General features: G+C 64.0%; 2 protein-coding genes across 4 annotated transcripts; one reads left to right on the top strand and one right to left on the bottom strand.

Moving 5' to 3' along the window:
• Nucleotides 1–2: 2 nt before the first annotated feature.
• On the bottom strand, nucleotides 3–10,909 carry DCST2 (DC-STAMP domain containing 2). The gene is given in 16 exon segments (XM_043568771.1): nucleotides 3–217; nucleotides 3,067–3,207; nucleotides 3,308–3,401; nucleotides 3,784–3,911; nucleotides 4,236–4,366; nucleotides 5,970–6,070; nucleotides 6,195–6,362; nucleotides 7,159–7,323; nucleotides 8,116–8,273; nucleotides 8,428–8,641; nucleotides 9,037–9,102; nucleotides 9,279–9,476; nucleotides 9,734–9,835; nucleotides 10,038–10,208; nucleotides 10,358–10,639; nucleotides 10,642–10,909. Coding segments are annotated over 16 exon segments (2,418 nt in total). The 3' UTR covers nucleotides 3–186.
• DCST1 (DC-STAMP domain containing 1) lies at nucleotides 10,849–24,272 on the top strand. Of its 3 annotated transcripts, XM_043568774.1 has the most exons (16): nucleotides 10,849–10,959; nucleotides 11,289–11,414; nucleotides 11,487–11,561; nucleotides 16,096–16,224; nucleotides 16,444–16,583; nucleotides 17,216–17,432; nucleotides 17,523–17,666; nucleotides 18,201–18,322; nucleotides 18,642–18,799; nucleotides 20,517–20,616; nucleotides 20,737–20,832; nucleotides 20,945–21,071; nucleotides 21,388–21,504; nucleotides 21,913–22,055; nucleotides 22,157–22,270; nucleotides 23,950–24,272. In XM_043568774.1, exons 1-16 carry the CDS (start codon nucleotides 10,902–10,904, stop codon nucleotides 24,199–24,201), a joined length of 2,118 nt encoding a protein of 705 aa, XP_043424709.1. In that variant the 5' UTR covers nucleotides 10,849–10,901; the 3' UTR covers nucleotides 24,202–24,272. The 3 variants fall into 3 exon arrangements, with proteins under 3 accessions (XP_043424709.1, XP_043424708.1, XP_043424707.1); XM_043568773.1 differs by having other exon boundaries at nucleotides 11,289–11,561; nucleotides 20,737–20,829; XM_043568772.1 differs by having other exon boundaries at nucleotides 11,289–11,561.
• Nucleotides 24,273–24,456: the final 184 nt, after the last annotated feature.

Below are 24,456 nucleotides of genomic sequence, written 5' to 3'. Positions count from 1 at the left end.
TGTCTGCCTTCGGGTCCTTTATTTGGGAGTTAGCTAGGAGGCATCAGGAGGGGAGGGAGGTGAGAGACGGATGGGCTGGGGTTCTGAAGCCGGAGAAGGGCCGCTCTGGGTGCCCTCGGGCTGAGGGGGTGTGGGAATCCTCTCAGGTGGGGCCCCTGCATCTGTGTCCTCTGTCCTCTGAGTCCTCTACGGGGGCCCCTTCTCCTCGTCCAGGTCACTAGCGAGGAGAGCGGGGGAGCAGCTTGGTCACCAGTGCTGTTTCCACAGGTGTGTCCCCGCCCTGTGGTTCGGTATTTACTCCTGCTGCTCCTCCAGACGCCGGCAGGCAGGTCCCCGTTTTAGGCTGGCGCTCACGGGCCAGTGGGCAGTCCCTTGCGAAGGTCGCATGGCCAGTTAGGGCAGAACCGGTAGTGACCTCAGAGCTGTACCCACCCACTCGTGGCTTCCCCGTTCCCACGACCCAGCTCTTAACTGCAGTGAGCCCCTCGGGAGCCTCTGAAACCAAAGCTTCACCCCCCCCACCCCAGCTCATCACTGCTCCCCCTGCCCCATTTGTGCCAGCCTGTGCCCACCGCACCCTTTCCTTACGCAGCCCTCCCGGGTGGAGGAGACTGCCTGTCTTTCCCAAACCCTGCTGGCACCCGGCCGCTGCACCCTGGCCTCTAGTGGCACCTGCTCTCCCCCCCCTTCCCCCCCCCCGCCACCGACAGGGGCTGCCACTGTCTCCCCAGTCACCTGCCCCACCCCACCCAGGCTGCCTGTACCAGCTTCTAGCTGCTTGTGTGGCCCCCAGCCTCCTCGCTGGGGACTCACCCACCTCTCTGGCATTTCAGTCCTTGACCTCTGACCTCCACGGCCATAAAGACCTTTGCCTCTGCCTCCACTGGGACACCCCTGAACTTTGGCTGCCCTCTGGATTCATCCCAGAATTCCTCCCTGGCCATGACCCATTCTCTGTGTCCCTCCCGGCCACTATCCCTGCTCCTTAACACCTGACGGACACATAGACCCCGGACGTCCCCCTGGCATCAGCCCCTTCTCTGCCCCAAGGCCGGTAGTAGCACTCTTACTGAAGACACCCCAGCTCTCTCCTCGTCTTGTCCTCTTCCCCACCCAGAAAGAGCCTCCAACCTGTTCAAATCCTGTCCGTGGGACCACTTTTTCCCAGAGAAACCCACATAACCAAGCATACTGGAGTCCGTCATTATAGGCTGTGGTTTTCAGCATCATCTTTTACGCTGCCTGGAAATCCCTTACCCTCCCAGCCAGCCTCTGCACACTCCCAAGGCAGGTGTTTTGACCTCTGGTACCCGCTCCTTGGAACCTTTATTCTGCTCCCAGCCCCTTACATGCTGTCTCAGCAGGGCTCCCTTACATCTGACCATCCCCCCCCCCCCCCCCCCCCCCCGCCTTCCCGCCAGCCAGCCCTGCTCAGAGGAACACTCCCGTCCCCCTCCTGCCACAGGTGCGCCGCCGCCCTGACCAAGGCCACCCGGTCCACCTGGCCTACACCCCACTTCTCCGGTGCCCCCTCTTTCTCCTCCTAAAGGTCCAGCCCCCCCCCATCCTCGGGGAAAGAAAATCTTCAGCGTTGGCCCCGCAAGCCCTACCCCTGCTGCGTGAGGACTGCCCCCCTCTTTGGCATCCGGCTTCCCTTTTTTTTTTTTTTAATTTTTTTTTTCAACGTTTATTTATTTTTGGGACAGAGAGAGACAGAGCATGAACGGGGGAGGGGCAGAGAGAGAGGGAGACACAGAATCGGAAACAGGCTCCAGGCTCTGAGCCATCAGCCCAGAGCCTGACGCGGGGCTCGAACTCACGGACTGTGAGATCGTGACCTGGCTGAAGTCGGACGCTTAACTGACTGCGCCACCCAGGTGCCCCCCGGCTTCCCTTTTTTAACTAGAGCAGTTATATTTAAAATTATCAAGCTTCTCGCAATTGTGATACAGAGCCACGTACCCTTTGTTTCGGAGTCTTGTCTACCTATCACCCTTCAGCTCATTATGGTCTGGCTTTCCCGGGACCACAGAAAATGTTCCCACAAGCGGCCACGGCGGTGACCTGTCAGCCACCAGATCCACTGGCCAGGCTTCGGCCTCCTCCTCCTCCTCACCCATCTCATGGAATTACTGTGCTTGGCCCTCTGTGTCCTCCAGCCTCTCCCCTGCTTGGTTTGTGTCTGAGCCCCTGAGCCCCTGCCCCGCCCTCACCCGCCTCTGCCGCAGCCGGAAAGTCAACCCTGGCGCCACAGGCCCAGGGCCCAGGCCTTTTCTCGCTGGCCCCTGGGCGTCTCCAGCTGGCCTCCCTCCAGATACCCCAAAGTTCTCCAACCGAGCCATTCTTCCTCCCCCACAACCTGTTCGTCCGCCAGCACCGCCGGCCCCAAGCACAGACCCCTGCCACCCTCAGCACCTCCGTCCTGAGGCCACACCAACTTCTCGCTGCCTTCTTAGCTTATTGTCTTAAAGGACAACTATGAACGTGTCCCTATCCGACCGAGGGACCTTCAGATGGTGAGGAAGGCGCTCAGCCAGCTCTCCACCCTTGACTTCCCAGCTCATCTCCCCGCGGCGGCCTCTGACTTCACCCGACAGACACACACAGCCCCGCTCCGGCCCTGCCTCCCGCCCCGAAACAGCTCACGTTCTCCAGGCTCACCCCAGCCTCCCCTGAAATGCTATCCTCTGCCAGTCAGCCTAGCAGACCCCCAGGGTGCCCCAGCCCCCCTCTTTTTCACCTCTCCCCTGCAGCCTTCATTAATACGACCCCATCCCAAAGCCATCCTGCTGTTCCTGCTGTCCGCCCTGCCCTGAGCCCCTCCTGAGCTGGGGCCCCTCGGGGCTGCCCTCACTCATACGGTCGATGTCACTCCCCCAGTTTGGCGGACTCCTCCAGGGCACGCCGCTGCCACAGAACGGGCACGGGGCAAACCTCCTTCCCTCCCTGCCCTCTCCCCTCACCTCTGCCTCCAGCTCCAGCAGAGGGCCGGCACCGGAGAAGCCCTTGCAGATGTGACAGGACAGGCCCAGGCCTCCCAGGCCCCATGCCCGGCTCGCCCCTCACCTGACCTCAGGGCTGGACCCCGAAGGGAGGGTCCTGCCCAGCGTTTCCCGCAGCTGTTGCCTCAGTAACCACTCCTGCTCGGGGTCCTGTCTCCGGGCTGCGGCCAGCCATCGCCGGGGGCCCTCCTCGTCACTGGAGTCCCTGGAGAAGCCTCCCGTCACGGCCCACAGAGGTTCCGGGGGAGAGTGGTGCCCCCCCCAACCCCACAGACTCCGGCCACCCCGTCAAGCTGGAGACTCACAGCTCGGGGTCCAGGTCCCCCTGGTGGGACAGGGGAGATGCACACACGGAGCAGGCGTTGTCCAGGAGACGAAAGCAGGTGGAGCAGAAGAGACCTGGGAAAGGGGGGGAGGGAAGGAGGTGACTGGGAGCCCCTCCCCCCACCCCGAGCCCCCAGCCTCCAGCCTGGGGGGAGGGGGGAGGGTCCTTGGCATGGTGCCTGTGTGTGTGTGTGTGGGGGGAATGGCTACAGTGCCACTCTGGCATAAATTCCGTAAATTCCGTTACCACCAGGAGAGTCAAGGCAGGAGAGACAGCGGGCTCCCCGTGGTTTTCCGTCCACGAGAACACGCGTGGTAATGACGGGGGGGCGGGGGGGGCGGCTCGAGAGAGCAGTTCCAGGAAGGGTCCACGAGGGAAGGACCACAGGGGATTGTCACTCGTCCCACGGCCGTGGTGAGCCCCAGCAGGGAGACGCTTGCACCCCAGGACTCTTACCTGGGCAGCCAGGGGTAGCGCAGGACACAAAGGTCTCCGTGTCCTCCTGGTCGTAGCCCTGCCCACAGCCCAGGCAGTAACCCTGCTCCTGCCGGAAGTGGGCGACCACCGGAGCCAGACAGGAGCATCTGCGGGGGGTCCCAGACACTGAGCGGGTGGCCCCACAGCCACCGCCCCCCTCCGAGGGTAGGCCTGCCCGCAGCCTGACCTCCATCCCTCTGACCGGAGCCACGGCCTCTGTGTCCCGCCCTCCTCCTCCCTTCAGGCCGCCCCTCCCTCCCCCCGCCCAGAATTCTCAGCCCGAATTCTCGTCTCTGCACGGATGGCGCGGAACGGGCACCCTCTTCGACCAAACCTCTGGACGCCCGGGAAAGACTGTGATCCGTTCTGACCTCTGGCTCTTTTTCTGTCCCCTCTTGCCCCGCCCCTGGAAGGAAGGACAGTGGGCTCACCGCCTGGCCAGCATCCGCAGGACACTCGTGTGGCCCAGGTCGGCCGCCCGCCGCCTCACTGCTCGGTGCAAGGCAGCCGACAGACTGGTTCGGCGGCTCAGAAGTACGTTGTACAGGTAAGAGATCCTCTCCTGGTGGAGGGGAGACCGGGGTGGGAGCTCCCTGAGCCTGTTTCATGTGCCGGGAACGCCGTCTGCCCTCTGTCCAGCTCCTATCCCTCTAGTTTTGGCCTCTTCCTTTGGGAGCCTCTGCACATCCCGGGAGCAGTGTCCTACTCTCGCCTCTGGGTTTTCACACCACTGATAAATTCGCTCATTCCCTAATAAAACATTCTCTCTCTTTTTTTAAACATTTTCTTTCTTGGGGGGCCGCCTGGGTGGCTCAGTCAGTTGGGCGACTGACTTCGGCTCCGGTCATGATCTCACAGCTCGTGGGTTCGAGCCCAGTGTCGGGCTCTGTGCTGACCGCTCGGAGCCTGGAGCCGGCTTCGGATTCCGTGTCTCCCTCTCTCTCTGCCCCTAACGCACTCGCATTCTGTCTCTGTCTCTCTCAAAAATAAAAAAACAAATTAAAGAAAATTTTAAAAAATTTTAGAAAGATTTTCTTTGTTTTAATTTTTAAATGTTTTTTAAGGAGATTTTTTTTTATTTTTAAAAAATTTTTTAAAGTTTTTATTTATTTGTTTTGAGAGAGACAGAGCGCAGTCTGGGGAGGGGCAGAGAGAGGGGGAGAGAGAATCCCAAGCAGGCTCCGAGCTGTCAGCACAGAGCCCGATGTGGGGCTCAAATCCACAAACCACAAAATCACGACTTGAGCTGAAACCAAGAGTCTGACACTTAACCGACTGAGCCACCCAGGTGCCCCAATGGTTTTAATTTTTATTTTTGAGAGAGAGAGAGAGAGAGAGAGCACAAGCAGGGGAGGGGCAGAGACAGGGAGACAGGGGAATCCAAAGCAGGTTCAGTGCTGACACTAGAGAGCCTGATGCAGGGCTCAAACTCCCGAACCGGGAGATCACGGGGCTCGAACTCACACCCCGAGTTCAAGAGTCGTAGGCTCCCGGACAGCCAGCCAGACACCCCTAAAAACACTTTTTTTTTCAACGTTTATTTATTTTTGGGACAGAGAGAGACAGAGCATGAACGGGGGAGGGGCAGAGAGAGAGGGAGACACAGAATCGGAAACAGGCTCCAGGCTCTGAGCCATCAGCCCAGAGCCTGACGCAGGGCTCGAACTCACGGACCGCGAGATCGTGACCTGGCTGAGGTCGGACGCTTAACCGACTGCGCCGCCCAGGCGCCCCAAAACACTTTTAAGTGTAACATCTTGTTCGCGGCCGGCCTGCCTTGAGACTGGGAGCTCCAGACTGCATCTTGGCGACCGTGGGGCAGCACGGTGACTGGCCTACGCTAGATGCCCAATAAATGGTTCGCAAATGAGTGAGCAGGTGGCCGGCGGCCATTCCCGCCCCAACACGGCCCCTCCGCCCGCCTCCCCCCCTTGTCATTCACAAAACTTCGGAGACAAGCTCGGCCTCAGAGAGCCCTGCCCAAGGACGCTGTCCCTCAGCCCCATCTGGGCCCAGAGGCCAACAGTCCAGGTGAGGCGCTGTGGGGGTTCAGCCGGAGGAGAGAGGGCTGGGGCTGCGGAAGGACTCGAAGCTCCCCACCCCCCCAGACAGACAGCGCGCACTTGGCGCGCGGGGTGGGGGCGGGGCGGCTGTGGGCCCCTCACCTGCTCCCGGGACGGGTAGTACCAGGCACATATGACCCGCCGCAGCCTGCTGACGTAGTTGCCACACAGCGTGACGAAGAAGCACAGGCCGTACATGATGCCTGGGGGCACGCAGTCCCGCTGAGCTGCTGTCCCTGGGCACAGGGTGCCCCTCGTGCCCTGAATGCTGTCTGCTCCCCCTCCCCGCCCGGGGGCACGCCCCCCCCCCCGGGGTGTGATCGATACCGATGACGACGTAACCCGTGGCGTCAGGCTCCGAGGGGCGCAGGACGCAGCGCGGGGACAAGACGCTGATGTTGCTCTGCTGCAGGACATCAAACGCTGACACCAGGTCACGATAGATCTTCCCTGCGTAGCCGGGACCCTCCACGGTTATGGACACTGCCACGGGGCCTGGCACAGAGGTGCCCTGTGAGGGCCCGCAGGGCCGTGTCCCTGCCCCCTCTCTCCCGTGCGGGAAAGGCCACGTGCGCTGGGGGGGGGGGGGGGGGCGACAGCAGACAGGCCTCCTGCCCCCAGCCAGGGGCCTCTGACAATGCTGGGCCTAACCTCAGCCCCGAGCACCGAGGAGGACTGGCTCCAGGGCCCCGAACTGCCCCGCTCCCCCACGTGAGATGGCCTGGATGGTCACCGAGTCCCTCCCCGGCCCCCACGACTCTCCACTCTCCAGAAGCGTTCGTCGCAAAGCGTTTGCTAAGTGCTGACTGTTGCAGCCACGGGGCTGAGTGCTCTATTGATCGTTTGGGGCTTTTTTGTTGTTTTTGTTTTCTCCATTGGACCTCTGGCAGACGCAGGATCAGATTAATTATATTCTGTGGTTTACAGCGTGCTCTCAATCAGCGGCCCACCCGACCCCGACACACGTGGGATCACGTACCCCCGAGGGGCTGCCGTGCCCCGGCTCTGCGAGGCCGAGCCACTGGCCTGAGGTCAGCACCTCGCGGAGGGCAGAGCTGGGACGGCGGAGCCCAGGCCAGTGTGAGTCCAGACCCGGTGTTGCTAACTACCCTGTTATGGTATAACCACGAACGGGACACAGGGGTCACCGCCAGAGGACAGAGTTGGAAGAGGGGCGAAGCCAGGGGCTGATGAGTCACAGTGACTTGGGGACTTCGGGGCATCGTCCCCTGGGGCCGGGGGGGACGGGAGGATGCCAGCCAGGGGGGCAGGGGGAGGCTCAGGCGCTCACTGCGGGCCACGATCTCCCCCTGCAGCTGGTGCCGAGCCAGGTCCAGCACCCAGAAGATGGCGTAGTCCAGGAACACCAGGAGGAGCACGAGGAGGAGGTACCGGGCCAGGTCGAAGACTGCCAGGATATAGAACACCCGCTCCCACCGGGACAGGAAGACGGAACCTGGGTGGCAGGGCGGGCAGGAGGTGCCACCGCGTCCCCTCACCACGGGACTCCAGCCGCCCGTCCCCTCAGCCCCGGACTCCCAGCCCCCGTCCCCTCACCCCCGGACTCCCAGCCCCCCGTCCCCTCACCCCCCGACTCCCAGCCCCCCGTCCCCTCACCCCCCGACTCCCAGCCCCCCGTCCCCTCACCCCCCGACTCCCAGCCCCCCGTCCCCTCAGTCCTGGACTCCAGCCCCCAGTCCCCTCAGCCCCGGACTCCCAGCCCTCCGTCCCCTCACCCCCAGACTCCCAGACCCCCGTCCCCTCACCCCCAGACTCCAGCCCTGGGGGGAGAGAGCTCCCTCCTGGGGAGGGCTCCTGCCCCCACCGAGCGGGCCCGTTGGTTGATCTGGAAGGTGTAGAAGCTGTGGGGACCCCTGGGCCAGGGCTGGAAGTGGCGGTGGGGGGTCGTGGTGGGGGGCTCTGACGTAGCAGCTTAGCTTCCGGGCCTGGGCCCTTTCAAGTCTTCAGGAACCCGCCCTCCTGGGGGGCCCTGGCCCATTCCTCCCAGGCGGCATCTCCATATTAGCACATTTGCACTTCTGGCCTCACCCCCAAAGCCTCCCTTCCCTCGGCTGGTGTCCACTCCCCACCCCTGCCCTCTGTCCGGACGTCAGGTGCTCCCGGAGGCACCGGCCCCCTCGTCACGCGTCTGCGTGCAGGGACCTTCCCCTTTCGGACGCAGTGCCGTGTGTGGGGCTTAGGGTCGGGCCGGCTCGGTGTCCCCGTCTGCAGATCCCGGGGCCCTCACCGGGCTGGATGTAGTGTCGGGCCTCGTGGGCGCTGAGCGGCAGCACCGTGGGCAGGCCCGCCCTGGAGCGGACGTCTTCCATGAGCAGAAACCGGCTGGTAATGTAGATGTTGTCGAAACCGAGCCAGTTCAGGTAACGGTACCGGTAACACAGGGCTCTGGGGGAGTGTCCGCGAGGCCCCTCAGCACCCCAGCCCAGACTCCGCTGGGCGCCGCCCTCCCGCCCCGCACCGCGGCCCCCCGACCCCGGCCCCCCTGAAGGCCGCCAGACGAGCCGAGCCCCGGCCGCCGGAGCCCCCCCCGGCCCCTCACTGGAGGTAGAGCAGCGGGAGCAGCAGGGGCGCGGTGTAGCCCATCAGGGCCAGGGCCTCTCGGACGCGGTGCAGCTTCACGCCGACGGCTTCCTGCAGGTCCAGGGCCACCTGGGACAGGCTCCGGGAGGCGTTGAGATCCACAGAGAAGTGGTGGGTGGCCGTGACGTTGAACTCAAACTCCTGACGCACCCGGTTGATCAAGTGCCTCACAGCTGGGGCCGGCAGGTGCCGCAGGGCCGTGAGCCAGGAGTCAGGAGACCAGGGCCTGGCATGGCTGGCGGGCCAGCCGGGCCCCCGCGCTGGGACCCAGTGTGGACTGGGGAGGGGCCTCCGCAGTCCGTGCTGTCCCCGTGGCAGCCTGACTCCAGTGCCACCCGATGCCCTGGGGTGGGGGTGGGGGGCCCTGATCCCCTCCCGGGTCCTGCTCTGACGTCCAGCTTGGGGTGGTGCACCTCCCTCTTGCTGGGCCTCCCTTTCCTGGGTAACTTCCTGGGGTCCTTTCCTTCCGGCCCCTGCGTTTTCATTCTGGGGTAGGAGCGGCCTGAGCAAGGAGGGGACTGCCCCAGGAGCACCCCCTGGGGCGGCCGGGGGCAGGGGGGACACTCACGGGGGCCGATGGTCTTGCGCAAGAAGGGCTGGATGTACCCGGGGATGATGCAGAACACCTGGACCACTGAGACCCGGAGACTGAGTGGGGGGGGCGGGGGGGAGACGCGCGGCCCCTCCCCCTCGGGGACCTACTGCGCACAGAGGCCTCCGGCTTCCCACCTTTCCTACTGACCTCCAGGCTGGTCCCGCCCCCCCCGCCCCGCCCCCCCCCCCCGGCGGCAAGCCTGGGCTCTCTCTCACCGCTGGCCAGTCCGCACAGCACCAGCTTGAAGGGCGTGAGCACGAAGCACAGGTGATAGGCTCGCGGTACGGTCCTCATGCAGCTGTCCTTGGCGCCGTCGAAGACCCGCGCGCACTTCACGTAAGGGTTGCCCAGCTCGGCGTTGCACACGTCCCCGATGTGAAGGAGCCAGTACCACACGTTCCGCAGTGCCCTGGCTGGGGACGGCTGCGGGGCTGGCACGCGGCTGGCGGGAGCCGGGGGAGGGGGGGGCTGCAGCGTCCCCCCAGGGGGCGGGGGGGGCTCCGGGACAGCCCCCGGAGCAGGAGACGCCTGTGGTCAGGGGGCCCGGCTGTGCTGTACCCACTGGGGACTAGTCAGGGAGGGTCCCGAAAGGCCCCGGGCGGGGACAGGGGTGAAGAGACAGGGTGCGTTTTGACCCCTGCCCCCCAAACAGACATTCGAATGTGCTGACCTACGTGCTTCACGCCGTCCATGATCGACCGAAAGAACTTGCGAACCCGGTCAGCCACCTCTTTGGCCTTCTGGGCAATGGCCTTAATCTTGTTCAGGGCACCTGAGAGGCAGGGGCAGGGGCACTGTGGGGCGGCCCTCACCACTGGGCCCCGGTAGGGAGCGGGCGGGAGGCGGGTCTGGGAATCCGGGTGGAGTCGCCCAGTGAGTGAGGTCAGGGGTCTAACTGGGCGCCCCGAAGTCAGGGCCCCAGCGGAGAGGAGCAGAGCCAGAGACACAAGACGAGGGGCCGCGGGGGGCCTTACTGACGAGGGGCCGCTTGGCCCGTTCCAGCGCTTCGGCGGTCTGGTTCAGGGCCAGCTCTGCCCCGCAGGCCACGGCCTTGCTGGCCTGAGTGAAGTTGTGCAGGGTGTTGGCACAAGGCCCTTGCAGCACCAGCCCAAAGGCAGCCACCATCAACAGGGCCCGGCCCTGCTCTGGGGGAGACGGCTGCATCAGAAGCAGGACTCCAGCCTTGCAGGCGGCAGCATCTGCAAGCCTCTCAAGGAAGCCTCCAGAATATTTCCCTCGAGCCTCCCCCTCCCCCAGGATCCCTCCTGCCCCTCCCCCTGGGTGCCTCGCTCACTGGAGAAGGCCTGGGGCAGCAGCAGGAGGACGGTGACCCGGACCTGGCGGGAGAAGCCCATGCCCAGGCCGAGGAAGGCGGCCAGAGTGAGGGTGCCCACGAGGCAGGCCCAGGGGCTGTGTTCTTCCACCAGCAGCTCCAGGAGCCCATAGGCCGTGGCCAAGGACAAGCCCAGGGCGAAACCCCCCACGCTGCGGACCACGGCCCGCGACATGCTCGGCTCCTCGGTCCCCACGGGGGCCATGGCCGTCGGGTCCAAACATGTGCCTGTTTCCAGGAGACGCCACGGGGTTCTGGGGCTCTTCCGGGCTCCCGGAATCCCTCCCCACATTCTAAGGTTCTGAGGCTTGTACCACACCTGTGCTGGAGGGCCTTACCCAGCTGCAGGACTGGGGAGGGGGAGGGAGGTCTCGAATCTCCTGCCCCAAGTCTCAGAGCAGAGCGGCGAGGGACACAGACCAGACAGGCTGTGGGCTCGGCAGAGGGGCCGGAGCGGAGGGGCCAGAGCGGAGGACACCTGTGGGACGAGAGCGGGTGCAGACTCATGGTCATCACACCTCATCGGGATGGAGCCACAGGGCAGAGGAAGCTCCCCCACACCAGTGAGTCAGTCCCAGAGACCTTGCCCTTCCCCAGGGCCTCCCAGCCCCCAGGCATCCGTCCAGTGTCTCCCGCCCCCCCTTTCCCCACCGTGGGTCCCCCAGCGTCCACCCCTCTCACCCAGCGGCCCCCCCCTCCAGCCATGCCCTCTCCTCTTCTCTCCCTCACCTCTGCCCTGCTTCCTCAGGGCCCCCCCGCCTCCTCCGGGAGGCCCCAGGTTCCTGCAGGTCCCCCAGCCTCTCCCCCCGCAGGCCCCTAACCCTGATGAAGCGCGTCCCAGCCAGAAGAGTGGGCTCTTGGCCCTGCTGGGCTAACGTACTTGACCCCGCAGCCGTGCAGAGGCTCCTGAACTGGGGGCTGCCGGCCCCCTGTGGCCGTTTCCTGCAGCGCCAGCCCGGAGAGTTTCCGGTCACTGCTTTCCTGCTGGGGGCAGGCACTGGAGGGCTCCTGGCCATGGGTGAGTGTGGGGCCCCCCGGGGCAGGGGTGGGACCCATCTTCTGACCTTCGACTTGACCCGTGCACTCGTAGGTCTCTTTCAGCTCCTGGTGAACCCCATGAACATCTATGAGGATCAGAAGGTGGTGACATTGTACAGCCTGGTGGGTTAGTGCTGGCTGAGGACAGGGAGGCTTTGGAGGCTGGGGGGACAGGCCTGGAGAGTCCTAGGAGGGAGTCCCGTCTTGTTTCTTCTGTCCCCAAGTGTCCCTGTGGCCCCAGCCCCCTCCCGGGCTTTGCAGGGAGATTCAGGGAGAAGAGGAGGACCCAGTCTTGTCGTCTAGGGGCCCTTCCCAACCGGAAAGGACTCTGTGTTACATGATGCAGTTCACACCCATCTCTTCTGACCTCTCTGGCCTTGTTTCCTGCCCCTCCATTCGTTCGTTCAGTCAGTCAGCACTCACTGAGTCCCCACGAAGCTTCAGCAGTGAACAAGGTCCGCGAGCCTCGGGTGGGGACAGTTAGGCAGTAAAGGAACACTGAGTAAGAGCATTTCTGATGGTGACAAGGGCGTGAAGAGAGGAAGCTGGGGGTTTGGGAGGAAAGCGGCCGGGGCGGTGCCGGCCTGAGTAGTCAGGGAAGGCTTCTCGGAGGCGACACTGCCGTGGGGGGGCTCATGTCGAGAGGGGCCAGGCTGCAGGAACAGAAAACCCACCTGCAAGTGCTTTAACCACAGAGAAAGTTGGTTATCTCAGGTAACAACAGGTTTCCAGGTCGAGTGGTGTTTGGAGTCTGGATAATTCAGCAGCCGGGTCAGCCCCGCAAGGACCCAGGTTCCTCTTGCCTGGTTTCTCCGCCATCTTTGTTTTTTAATTCTATTGTTTATTTTTTAATTTACCTCCAAGTTAGTTAGCATATGGTGCTACAGTGATTTCAGGAGTAGATTCCTTAGTGCCCCTCCCCCATTTAGCCCATCCCCCCTCCCACCACCCCTCCAGCAACACTCAGTTTGTTCCCTGTATTCAGGAGTCTCTTCTGTTTTGTCCCCCTCCCTGTTTTTATATTCTTTTTGTTTCCCTTCCCTTATGTTCCTCTGTTTTGGCTCTTACAGTCCTCAGATGAGTGAAGTCCTATGATTTTTGTCTTTCTCTGACTAATTTCACTTAGCTAATTTCACTAATAATAGCCTCCAGTTCCATCCACGTAGCTGCAAATGGCAAGATTTCATTCTTTTTGATTGCCGAGTAATACTCCATTGTGTGTGTGTGTGTGTGTGTGTGTGTGTGTATCACATCTTCTTTATCCACTCATCCATCGATGGACATTTGGGCTCTTTCCGTCCTTTGGCTGTTGTCGACAGCGCTGCTGTAAACGTGGGGGTGCGTGTGTCCCTTTGAAACATCCCACCTGTATCCTGTGGAGAAACGCCTAGCAGGGCAATTGCTGGGTCGTAGGGTAGTTCTATTTTTAGGGTTTTTTTTGAGGAACCTCCATCCTGTTTTCCAGAGTGGCTGCACCAGCTTGCATTCCCACCAACGATGCAAAAGACATCCTCTTTCTCCGCATCCTCACCAACACCTGTTGTTGCCTGAGTTGTTCAAGTTAGCCATTCTGACAGGGGTGAGGTGGCATCTCAGAGTGGTTTTTGATCTGTATTTCCCAGACGATGAGGGATGCTGAGCATTTTTGCATGTGTCTCCGCCATCTTGGGCCTGGCGACCATTCCGCCTCGGGTTGTGAATTGGCCGCGGCAGATCCAGGCATCTCGTCTTTGTGCAACAATGTCACAAGACCAGAACATTCCTTCTTCATGTCTCCCGTAAGGAGGAGGAAGACATTCCTGGACCCCCAGCCGGCCTCCCCGCGCGGTTCTCTGACCAGAGCCACCTGACCTGTGTGGGGCCAGAGGGAGCGGCTCCTTCTCTGCCCACAGCCCCCACTGATGGCCTTTCCCAAGGACCCTTGCTTGCTGCTTGTTCTCGTTTACAAGACCTGCTCACATCATTGTGACCGTTTCTAGGGTTTGAAAGGTCCGAGCCAGTCTACACCAAAGGTCCCCTTGCTGCATTCTCCAGCCTCTTCCCCACTTGCACCCCTGCCCCCCTCACCCCTTGTCCCCAACCCCCAGTCCCCTGCCCCCCACCTCCCACCCCCAGTCCCCTGCCCCCAAACCCCTGTCCCCAGCCTCCTGTCCCCTGCCCCATGTCCCGTGCCCCCTGTCCCCCTTGCCACTGACCCCCTGCCCCCATCCCCATGCCCCCCACCTCCCACCCCCCGTCCCCTGCCCCCTGACCTCCCTGCCCCCAACCCCCAGTCCCCTGCCCCATGTCCCGTGTCCCCTGTCCCCCCGACCTCTCCGCCCCCTGCCCCTTGCCCCCTCACCCCGTCTCCCACCCCAACCCCCAGCTCCCTGTCCTCATTCCCCAGTCCCCTGTTCCCTGTCTCCTTCACCTCCCTGCCCCCAACCTCCAGTCCCCTCCCCCTCCCTCCCCAACCCCTTCTCCAGCCCTCCCCCCGCCCCCTGCCCACCCCCTGCGGATGGGGGTCCCACGGTGGAGGGGGGGCCTGCCTTGTATTTGTTTCCCCACCTCCTTCCTCTTCTGCTTCTTCTGTCAGAAGGGATTTGAGGGAAAGGGCCTCAAGCTCGCCGTCCTCAGTGCTGTGCGGGGCCCTCTGCCCTGGCTGGCAGGCTGTCCCACTTCAGGGGCCTTTCAGGGCATCTCTGGAGGCTCCGTGTGGACCTGGGAGGTCCCGTGTTCCTGCTCAGAGCAGTTCTGTTTGGCCGACGCCTGCAGCTCCTGCCCCCCGGCCTCTTCTGTGCGGGTCCCTTGGGTCTCTCTGCCCCCGAAAATGCCCCCTTGTCCCAGAGAAAATGCACACGTCCTTGCCCTGCCTCGATGACAACCAAGCGTGGCTCCCAAGTCGTGGTCCCCCACGTCCCCCGGAGGGAGGCCTGCCGGCACTGCGGTCACCTCTCCTCCCCCTCTGTGCTCCAGGTGCTGGGGTTCAGCGGAGGCCGCCTCCCTCTGCCCTATCTCTGCAGGGGCCCCGTGGGGTCTCTCACTTGGCACAGATGGAGCGCCTCTCCCCTCCCCTTCCAGAAAATTCTGGTTTCTGGTCTTGTCTTTGTATATTCTGGTTGGTAGAGGGCCAGAGACCAGTTTTTCCCTTGTGGACGCCCAGGGAGGACACCCGCAGCCCCGTGGGGCTCTCTTCGGAATGCACGGCAGCGACTTGTCAACAACCATGCTCCATTTGAGTCTTTGTCCAGAGGCCAAGACCACAGAACAAACCCTTTCCCGTGTCCCGTTGTACCACGACGGGGCTACACAGATCCACATTCACCCCCGGGGACTGTTGCCCTTGAACCGAACTCAGGTTGCGTGAGAAGGAACGTGGCAAGGGGCGCGACTCGCTGCTCGGGGCACACCTGTGCGACTGGGGGAGCCGGCCCGGTGGGGAGGGGGGAGCAGGGCCCTGGCGGGGTGGGGGGGGGCAGGTTCCGTGGCTCAGAGGCGGTGCCGCCTGGCGGATTCCAGGACCAGCAACAGGCCTGTGTGGGTCAGTGAAGTGGGTGAAGGTCCGAAGCTAGGCGGGGGCCGGGTCAGAGGGTCCACAGGCCGCGTTACGGGCCCCGTTATGTCATGGGTCGGATCCCAAGCATGGGAGAAAGCCAGCGGGTGGTTTGAGGCAGAGAAGGAACACGATCAGGTTTGTGTGGACAAGGTCACTCTGGCTGCCTCGTGAGCACTGGGGGACAGGCTAGTGAGAGAGGAGGACGTCGGGACCGGTTGGCCCCAGCCAGAAGCAAGGGGGTCCCTACGAGGGCGGGGGACACAGGGGGAAGTGTAGGGACTTAGGATTCGCTTTGGCGTCAGGGGCAAACACTATTTCACAGGAAGCTTCTAGGTCCCCCGACCAGCTCATGCTGTTCCTTTGGCCTGGAATGCCGTCCTGCCCCCTAACGACACTTACTCACCTTCAGCCCCAGCTGACACATCATCTGCTCTGCCCGGCCCTCCCAGCCCCACCCTCCTCCCCACAGAAACCCCGCTCCCTCAGCTCCCGCGACGCCTCCTGTGCACTGAGCGCTCGAGGGTAGTCATCTGTCCACCCGGCCGTCTGTCTCCCTGCATGACGAGCTCCGAGGAGCTCACTGTCTCCTTGCAGAGACCATAGGGAGACACTCGGAAGCTCGAACACAGACCGGCAGGGCCGTGACTCAGGGCTAAAATTAGGGGCGGAGGTGGTGAGTGCGGTAGGGCTCAGGGCACGGGGAGTCCTGGGGTGGCTGTGAGGACCGGGGACTGTTGCCAGAATTGTTCTCTTGCTTTCCCCGCTCCCTCAGCACGTAGGGCCTGTGGGAGTCCAGCCTGGAAATGACAAGTGCTCGCCCCCTTCCCAAACACAAACGCACCCTCCTGCACACAGTCAGTCAGTGACCACGGCTTCTCAACCTCCCGCGTCTCTCCAAGCCCTTCCAGAGCCCGCCGCCGCTAAGCTCTGTACAAGGCTGTTGAATGAATGAATGAATGAATGAGTGGCCTCGAAGGCCTACTAGAGTCCGTGTAAATGGGGGCAAAGGCAGTACGGTGATGGTTCTAGAAAGAAGCTGGGGGGGGGGGCGGTGCTCCGGTAAGCCTGGTGGTGGGCCAGGGGGCGTCTTCACTCTGCCTCACCACCTGCCGCTCTCTCCTGACAGGCTTGGGGGCCGTGGGCTGGGGGACCTCCCCTCACATCCGCTGTGCCAGCCTCCTGCTGGTACCCAAGATGCTGGGCAAAGAGGGCAGGCTCTTTGTGCTGGGGTACGCCTTGGCTGCCATCTACGAGGGTGAGTGCGTGCCCCTGAGAGCGTCCCTCCACGTCTCCAGGTCTCCTTAGTTTACACAGGAAAAACAGTCCGGTGTTGATGAGATGACCTCTCACCGGCTTCTGGGCCCCATCCCTGCACGGCTCCAGCAGGTGGCCCCCGTATGCCGAGCAGGAGCTGAGGGGACCTTCTGAAAGCGGCCTGGCTGCGAGGGAGACCCCCTGTGGCGTCTTCCCCCAGGACCCGCGGCCAATCTGCGGCACAACCTCAACGAGGTGGTGGCCTCGCTGGGCTGCACGGTGGAGCTGCAGATCAACAACACGAGAGCGGCCTGGCGCGTCTCCACCGCCCCACTGCGCGCGGTGTTCAAGGGCCTGCTGGTCAGCACTCTGCGCGGCAGGGCCTGGGCCCCTCTCCCCAGGGGGCTCCCACACCTGCACTGGGAGCTGTGACCCCCAGACTGTTTCCCAGCCGGGCACCCCCGGCAGTTTGTGCAGGACTGTCCTCAAACATGGCAGGATATGCCCTGGGCACTAAACGCCAGGAATGCCCCCGCCCCCAGTCATGGGACGTGCCCCCCCCCATCTCCAAACACCTGGGTGGGCGGGGCTCTGAGCAGCTGAACCTGAATGTCAGGAAACCGGTGGCCTTGGCCTGGAGGAGTCAGGAAGCCTCGGGGCCCAGGGAACTGAGGACCGGACGCTGGGGTTGCAGGGGTTGGAGGGTTGAGGAGTTGGGGAGACCGGCTGACCGCGGGGACGCTGGGGACGGGGACATTGAGATGGCAGAGTGGCCTGGGAGGTTAGTGTGAAGGGTGAAGTCCAAGGGCCTGGGGAGCCGGGAGGGGCAGAGAGGAGGTGCCTGGTGGGACAGTGGAGCATAGGGTGAGGGGCTGTCTCAGGACTCCCCGAGGGCCCGAGGGCGGAGCCAGAACTTGGCGGGGGTGGGGGGGTGGGGGCGGAGGGGACAGGGGGGTCGGTGCGACCTCTCCTTCCTCACCCTCCAACCCCAGGGAAGCAAAGTTTCACTGAAAGCCGAGACGCAGAACCTCTCCAAGGCCTTCGAGGACCTGGATGCCCAGGTGAACAGCGAGATGGGCTACAGCCCCGAGGACGCCGAGAGCCCAGAGGGGACGGCCCGAGGCGTGGGGACCCACCGAGCCCCACCTTCCGGGCGCCGTCTCTCCACACAGAAGATGTACGAGCTGAAAACCAGGCTGCGCTGTTCCTGTGAGGGGCGCGGGGGTGCAGGCGGGGGGCCGGGGCCGGGGCCGGGGGGCGAGGGGTGGGGGCCTCAGGCACCCTGGCCCCCTCCCACAGACGTGGTGGACCGGGCCATGCTCAGCTGCCGCCGCTGGTTCGACCGAAAGCACGAGCAGTGCATGGAGCGCGTCCGGGTCCCGCTGCTCAACCACCTGCTCTGCCTGCCCATGAAGTTCAAGTTCTTCTGCAGTATCGCCAGGGGTCAGCCAGGGGTCAGCCAGGGGTCAGCAGAGTAGCAAGGGGAGGGGGACACCAGCACCCAGCCCGCCGCCCCCACTGTGGCATTGCCAGGGGTCAGCACAGTGACGGGGTGGGGGGCGGGATGCAGCCCGGCCCCCTCCCCTGACTGGCGGTGTGACCCGGTTTAGATGCATAGGAGGCTCCGAGTTTTGTCTCTTCATCTGAAAGGCAGGGGTAATAAGAGTACCTACCCCGTCAGGGGTTTCTGAGGGCTTGAGGGGCAACACACGGGAAGCTAGTAACAGGGCTGACACAGGAATTTTCTCATAAATGTTGGCTGTCATTATTCATGGTTGGCATGGTTATAAACAGGTAAGAAAACTGGGGGAGAAACGAGGCCCCGGTCCGGGAAGGGGGCTCGAGGAGAGGGGGGAGGGGACAGACTCGGGGCGGTGCGGTGTGGAGAGACAGGCAGGCTGCAGGGAGGGGCCGCAGCGGGGAGGCGGGGGGAGCGCGGCCCCTGACCGCCGCTGTCCTGGCTGTCCGGGGCGGCAGCGATGGAAGTTTGGTGCCGCAGTCGCATCCCAGTGGAGGGCAACTTCGGGCAGACCTATGATTCCCTCAACCAGTCTGTCCGCGACCTGGACGGGGAATTTTCAGCCACTATTGACCTCAAGGTAGGAGGCGGGGCCTGGGGGCTGGGGGTGGGGGGAGCTAGGGAGGAGGGAGAGGACACAGGGCCCTGACGAGGCCCAGGAGGGAGGGAGAGGACCAGGGGACAGGTGTCTGTGCTGGGACGCCAGGTGCGAGAGGGGAGGGCGGCAGCTCCCAGCTGACACAGGGGAGCAGCAGGGCGGGGGTCGCGGGGGTGGGGGTGGGGGATGGCGAGCAGCAGGAGGGTCCTGGAGTCCTGGGAAGAGCTGCCCCCCCCCAGTGGGCGGCGGGGGGGGGGACACGGCGGCTGCATCCGGCCGCCTGCGCCCCCGCGCCCCCCAGGAAGAGAAGCAGGTGGCGGTGCTGGGCCTCAACACGAGCTGGGAGCACGTGAGCGCCGAGCTGCGGGACCTCGTCCGCCGCCAGGAGGCCCAGCTGGGGTGGACCCTGGGGCTGCTGCGTGTGCTGCTGTCCTGCACCTTCCTGCTCGTCCTGCACGCGTGAGCGCCGCGCCGGCTCGGGTGGGGCCCCCGCGGGCCCTCCGCGTCGCCTTTGGGTACAGCGGCAGCCGCTGATGACGCAGAGTCAGAGGAAACGCGGGCTTTTGGTCAGGGACACGTGGCCCGCGTTCCCACACCTTGAAAGGGAGGCGTCTTCATTTATCTGCCTCCTTCGGCCTTCATCCCAGCGCGGACTTTTTTACTTTTAGCTTTGACTTTTGATTTTTCTCTTGCCCTTCACATTCCCCTTGGCTCCAACTTTGTCCATTTTTATCGTCCAATTCTGCTTTCATTTTCTCCCGCCTGCCGCGTTGGCAGCGACTTTCCCAACATTTGGACCAAAGTCCTCAACCCCACCCAGCCTGGCGTCCAGCTGGGCCGTCCTGGGCCTCACTCTGTTTCCCTGGCGACCTCTGGACCCTCTGTCTCCTTATCACCGCCCCTCACATGCCCGAGACGGGCAGGGGCCGTCAGGGGCGGCCACAGGGGCTCCTGCTCCATTGTCCCCCCGGCTGTGGGGCAGCTGAGGGGCAGGGGTCCTGAGCGAGCCGAGGGCCCTGTGGGGAGACAGACATGAAGGAACCATCTTCCCGCCCTCAAGATGCTCACGGTCTAGGGGAGGCAAGAGAGGGAGGCACCCAAGAAGCATGGACCGTCCGAGGGCCGCACTCGGGACCGGCTTGGGGACCCGGTGGGAGCTGAGTGCGTGCCCCTGCCATAGCTGGTTCTCTTGGGCAAGGGTTCTGGCATCTTTGGGGTGCGGAGGGCAAGGCTGGGCTTGCGGCCTGGGCTGAAGTGGCCATGGCCGGAAGAGTCTGGAAAGCCCTGCGGGCCGGAGGCTGGGAGGCCAAGGTGGGTCAGAGGTTAGGGAGCCTGGCGGGGGAGTGGGGCGTGGCAGGAAGCTGGCCCGAGACGGAGGCAGGAAGAGGCGAGGGGCACCGGGTCCCGCGCCGGCTTGGGGAGGGAAGGAAGGAGGCACAGAGAGTCCGCTTCCAGGCTTTCAACCCGGCGAGGTCACCGGCTAAGGGGCAGCAGGGAGCGGGCGGGGCAGGTTCAGGCGCGCCCGGCAGCGCTCGGTCTCTCCACAAGGGGGCGCTCGCGGGCTGGCCTTGCATTTCTCCTCTTTGTCCCTTAGAGGCAGGAACAGGGTTTCCACGGTCCCGAACCACGAGCACTGGACAGGGCTTACGTCATGTAACTCAGTTTCAAACACGTCTCCAATAACTTTTTGTCCTTAGTAAACTAAAACATTACGTGGGACTTTGGAGCATCCTCAGGGGAGAGGGAGCCTCGGGCACACGGAAAACACTGCCTTACTCAAGGGTGTGGTGGGGAGAAGGGAAGTAGGTGGGAAGTGAGTTTTGCTTGAAGTGACCTCCAGGAGAGGTTCTGCCGAGATGAAAGCGGGAGTCCGTCACGATGGCGGGCGGTTCTGCAGCCTTGAGGGGCTTCACGCCCCGGGGCCTTTGCTCCCGCTGTTCCCGCTGCTTGAGATCCACCCTGCCGGATCCGCGGCCGGGAAGCCTCCCTTCCCGGCCACGTACACGACCCCCCTTGTCTTCTCGCTTGTGTGCCTGCCCGCCTGGCCCTGGGCTGCAGGCTGCCTGGCGGCAGGGCCGCGTCTCCGCGTGCCGGGTGGCCCGTTGAATGAGCGAGCGTCCGGGAAGCCCGTGGTTGGGGGTGGGTGAGGACGACATGGACCCGTCCCCGTGCCCAGGTCCTTCTCCTACGCGGACAGCTATAACGGGGACATCCGCTTTGACAACATCTATATCAGCACCTACTTTTGCCAGATCGACGAACGCAGGAAGAAGTTGGTGAGTGGGCGCAGCCCTGACCCAGGGTGCCCTGCCATGTGCGCCGTGTGGCCTCGCGCTCCGGGGGGGGCAGAAGGGGGAGGGCCCTGGTGTCCGTCACTGTGTGGACGTTGTGTCCAGGGCAAGCGGACTTTGCTGCCGCTCCGCAGAGCCGAGGAGAAAACCGTCATCTTCCCCTGCAGTCCCTTCATGCAGGCCTCGGAGATGAGAAACGTGGTGAGGGTGGCGTGGGGCGGCCCGTGGACCTGACCGCGGGCGCTGGCCGCGTGGGGCGGAGGGCAGGGGCACCTGGGAGGGCTCCAGGCCTGCTGCTCCTGTCCTCGGGCAGGTGAGGGAGCTCGCAGAGACCCTGCCCGTCCTGCTGCTGCTGCTGGTGCTGTGCGGCCTGGACCGGGCTCTCTACTCCGTCTTCAACACCATCCGCCATCACTCCTTCCTGCAGTACTCCTTCCGTAGTGAGCCGGCGCCCGGCCCCCCGGAAGTCCCCCGCCCCACCCCCGCAGCCACCCCACCTGACCTCGTCCAGTGTTGTCACCTCCTCCTGTGTCTCACCCCTCCCTGGCCATCTCAGGGTCAGATCTCAGCCCTGCAATCTGACGGAGGGGGCCTCAGCCCCCTTTACATCCGCGACAGGGAGGGGTTAGCGTTCAGTGAAGGGAGGAAAGTCCCGCGCTGCAGAGATTTCTGTGCCTTGAACCCCCCCCACATCCAGTCCCCATCCTGCCCCTCCCCCAAAACCGCAACCCTTTTCTGACCCCCCCATGGCTTCAGGCAGCCATAAATTGGAGGTGAAAGTCGGGGGGGACTCCATGCTGGCCCGGCTTCTTCGGAAAACCATTGGAGCCCTGAACACGTCCTCAGAGACCACGGTGGACTCCAGCAACATGCGTAAGCCACGCCGGAGGCCGGCTCGGGGGCGAGGGCGGGGGCCCTGGGTCTCCCCGAGGCAGAGAGGTGGCGAGATGGGAGAGGCATGCTGGGGTTGCAGGGATGAGGGCGGGAAACGGCAGGGGAGGCTCGGAGAGCCTGGGGTCAGAGGAGCATAGACGCTAGGGCCTTGGGGACAGAGGGTCCCGGCGCCCCAGAGAACCCTGGGGACAGAGGGTCCCAGCGCCCCCAGAGAGCCCTGCCCACGATGGACACTTTCTCTCTGTCCGTGCCGTGCTGAGCAAATAGCCCCGTGACCCCGGTGGCTACGGTGTCCCAGGTGCAGCCTGCAGGGCGAGGGGCAGGCGGGACGAGAGCGGGGCCACCAGAGACCCGTCCCGGTGGGGTGACGGCCCGGCCCTGCCCCAGGCTGCCTGCCGCAGCCCGTGAGCCTGAAGCCCAGGGCCTACGTGAGGGCCGCGCTCCCCGTGGGCCTGCTGCTGTGCCTGTGCCTTCTGCAAGCCTTCGGCTACCGGCTCCGGAGGGTCATCGCGGCCTTCTACTTCCCCAAGGTACGCCGCCGCCACCTCACAGGCCCGCACCCTGCCGACCGACCCCGCCATGAGGGGACGCGCTGTCACTACCCCTGACGACCCCCCCTCCCTGACCGCAGCGAGAGAAGAAGCGGGTCCTGTTCCTCTACAATGACCTGCTGAGGAAGAGGGCGGCCTTTACGAAGCTGAGAAGGGCTGCCGTCGTGAGCCGGGCGCAGCGGCAGAGGGCCCCCGTAAGTCCAGGCTGCCCGCCCCCCCACACCGCTGCCTCCTGTGGTTCCGAGGACCCCGGGAGGGGCTTCTCCCGCCGCTCCGTCCAGCCCCGGGGGGCCGGCCTGCGGAGCTCAGCAAGTTCCCACGAGACGCACACCAGGGGCCCTGGACGTCCGGCTCCCGGGGGTCGGGGCCGAGTCTGCCTCTGTCCCTCCGCGTTCAGGCCAGCCTGAGACACTCAGTGGGCCATCAGGACGCAGGCAGAACAGAGGAATCAGATTTGATACAGCCTGACTAGAAGAAAGCAAGGGGGCTTCCCCGGGATCAGGGACCCGAGGCAAGCCACAGATGCTACTGCGAGGTCACAGACCAGAAGCTCGGGACCTCTGCCGGAGGTGGGGAGGCAGGTGGGCTGGGGGTCAGGGAGGCATCATGAAGGGGCACGTGGCGGAAGGACAGAGCACACGGCCAGAAGAAGCAGGTTCCAGCCCAGGCTTCCTCATCAAGCTGTGTGACCTTGGCCGCGGTCCTCAAGGGACCTCAGAGGGTGGACGGATCTGCAAGGCCTGTGCAGAGATCAGTGGCAGTGAGGTGGGGGGTGCTGGTGCCAGAGGGCCTGGGTTTGAATCCCGGTTCCTTCGTCACCATGGCAACGGGATCTGCGGTGTTTACTTAAAAGCTGTGCCTTGGTGTTTCCCTTCTGCAAGACGCAGTGAGCCACTTCTCCATCTGGTTGTTGAAAGGGTTAGAGGAGCCTCGCTGTCATGGAGCAGGCGCCTAGCAACTCCCACGCACATGTTGTCGTCATGTGACCCTTCTTGGTACAGGACCCGTGTTGTTGAAAAAAAAAAAAAAGTAGCCATCCGTATTTCACCAGCCCTAACAGAGCTCTTGGAAGTGAGAGGCCACATTTGCTGAAGTTTTCCTCTAGGGCCTAGGTCCCCCGCCCCGTGACCCACGGAGGCTAAATGAGCATCTGCTGAGACAGCGCACTGTGAATCCGTGACCTGGTCTGGAAGTAAACTGGACTCTCAGGGGCAGATAGAAGGGCATTGGTCCCAAGCTAGGGGAACAGAACGTGCGAAGTCTCAGAGCCCGAGGGGAATGTCAAGGGCCAGGGCTGGTCTGGGGGGCTGGCCAGAGGACGCAAAGTTCAAGTGGGGGTAAGTTAGAGCAGAGGCTGGAAAGGGACCGGAGTGTGGAAGGCTCTGAAGGCCAAGGCCAGGAGTTCTGCCGCTGACATGCAGTTTCTTGAGCAAAGACTGAGCCGATAAGGTGGCCTCGAGAGAATTCTAGCACTGGTAATAGTGCGGAGAGAGGGGGGAGCCTTCTGAAGCAGGCTTGTAATCTGGAATCAGGGCAGCTGCGTGCAGCCAGGTCTGGCCGTTGACTATCTGTGCGCCTTTGGGAACTCGCAGAACCCTTACGAGAGTCCCCTTTCTGGCCTGTAAAGCGGAGAACACAGGGGTAAGAGTCTTATGTGTCCGACTCACTTCTCAGCCCACCCCGCGAACAGATCAGGTGGTTCACAGGGAGGTACAGGTGATGGTTGCTGCTGCTCCCAGCTGGGGGAGTGGAAGCTGCACCCCAGTCTCCATCACCGAGCGGGGGAGGGAAGCTCCCTAGGCCCATTTGCATGGCGACCTTGTCCTCCAGGCCCCGCTCCCCGCACCCCTTCTCTCCCCCGGGCTCCCGGCAGCGCCACCACCTGGCCGACGTCCTGCACCGCCGCTGCCCGCTCCTGCGCCGCTGGCTGCGCCGGCGCTGCGTGGTGTGCCAGGCTCCCGAGACGCCCGAGGCCTACGTGTGCCCGACGCCGGACTGCGCGGCCGTGTACTGCCGCTCGTGCTGGGACGACATGCGGCGGCGGTGCCCGGCCTGCACCCCGCGCGAGGAACTCTCTTCCTCCGCCTACAGCGACAGCAACGACGACGCCACCTACGCCGAGTGACGGGGCGCCTGTCGCTGTCCCCCCTCCCCAACCCGCTCCTCCGCGTTTAATAAAAGCCCCTGTACTCCCGACGCCTGCGCTTCCCAGGGGTCTGAGCCGCCCACCGGATCCCCGCAGAACCGGGCCGCCGACGGGACGCGGGAGGGCAGCCAAGCTGCTGGGAAGGGGTCGGGCCCCGGACCGGGTAGAGGCGCGCCGGCCAAGCCGGTCGGACCGGGCCTCGTTCGGCTCCCACCCCGCGCAGCAGCGGGAACG

This window comes from Prionailurus bengalensis, chromosome E4, assembly GCF_016509475.1.
Source record: "Prionailurus bengalensis isolate Pbe53 chromosome E4, Fcat_Pben_1.1_paternal_pri, whole genome shotgun sequence".
NCBI classification, from domain to species: Eukaryota; Metazoa; Chordata; class Mammalia; order Carnivora; family Felidae; genus Prionailurus; species Prionailurus bengalensis.
This window is presented reverse-complemented; position numbering and strand designations above follow the sequence as displayed.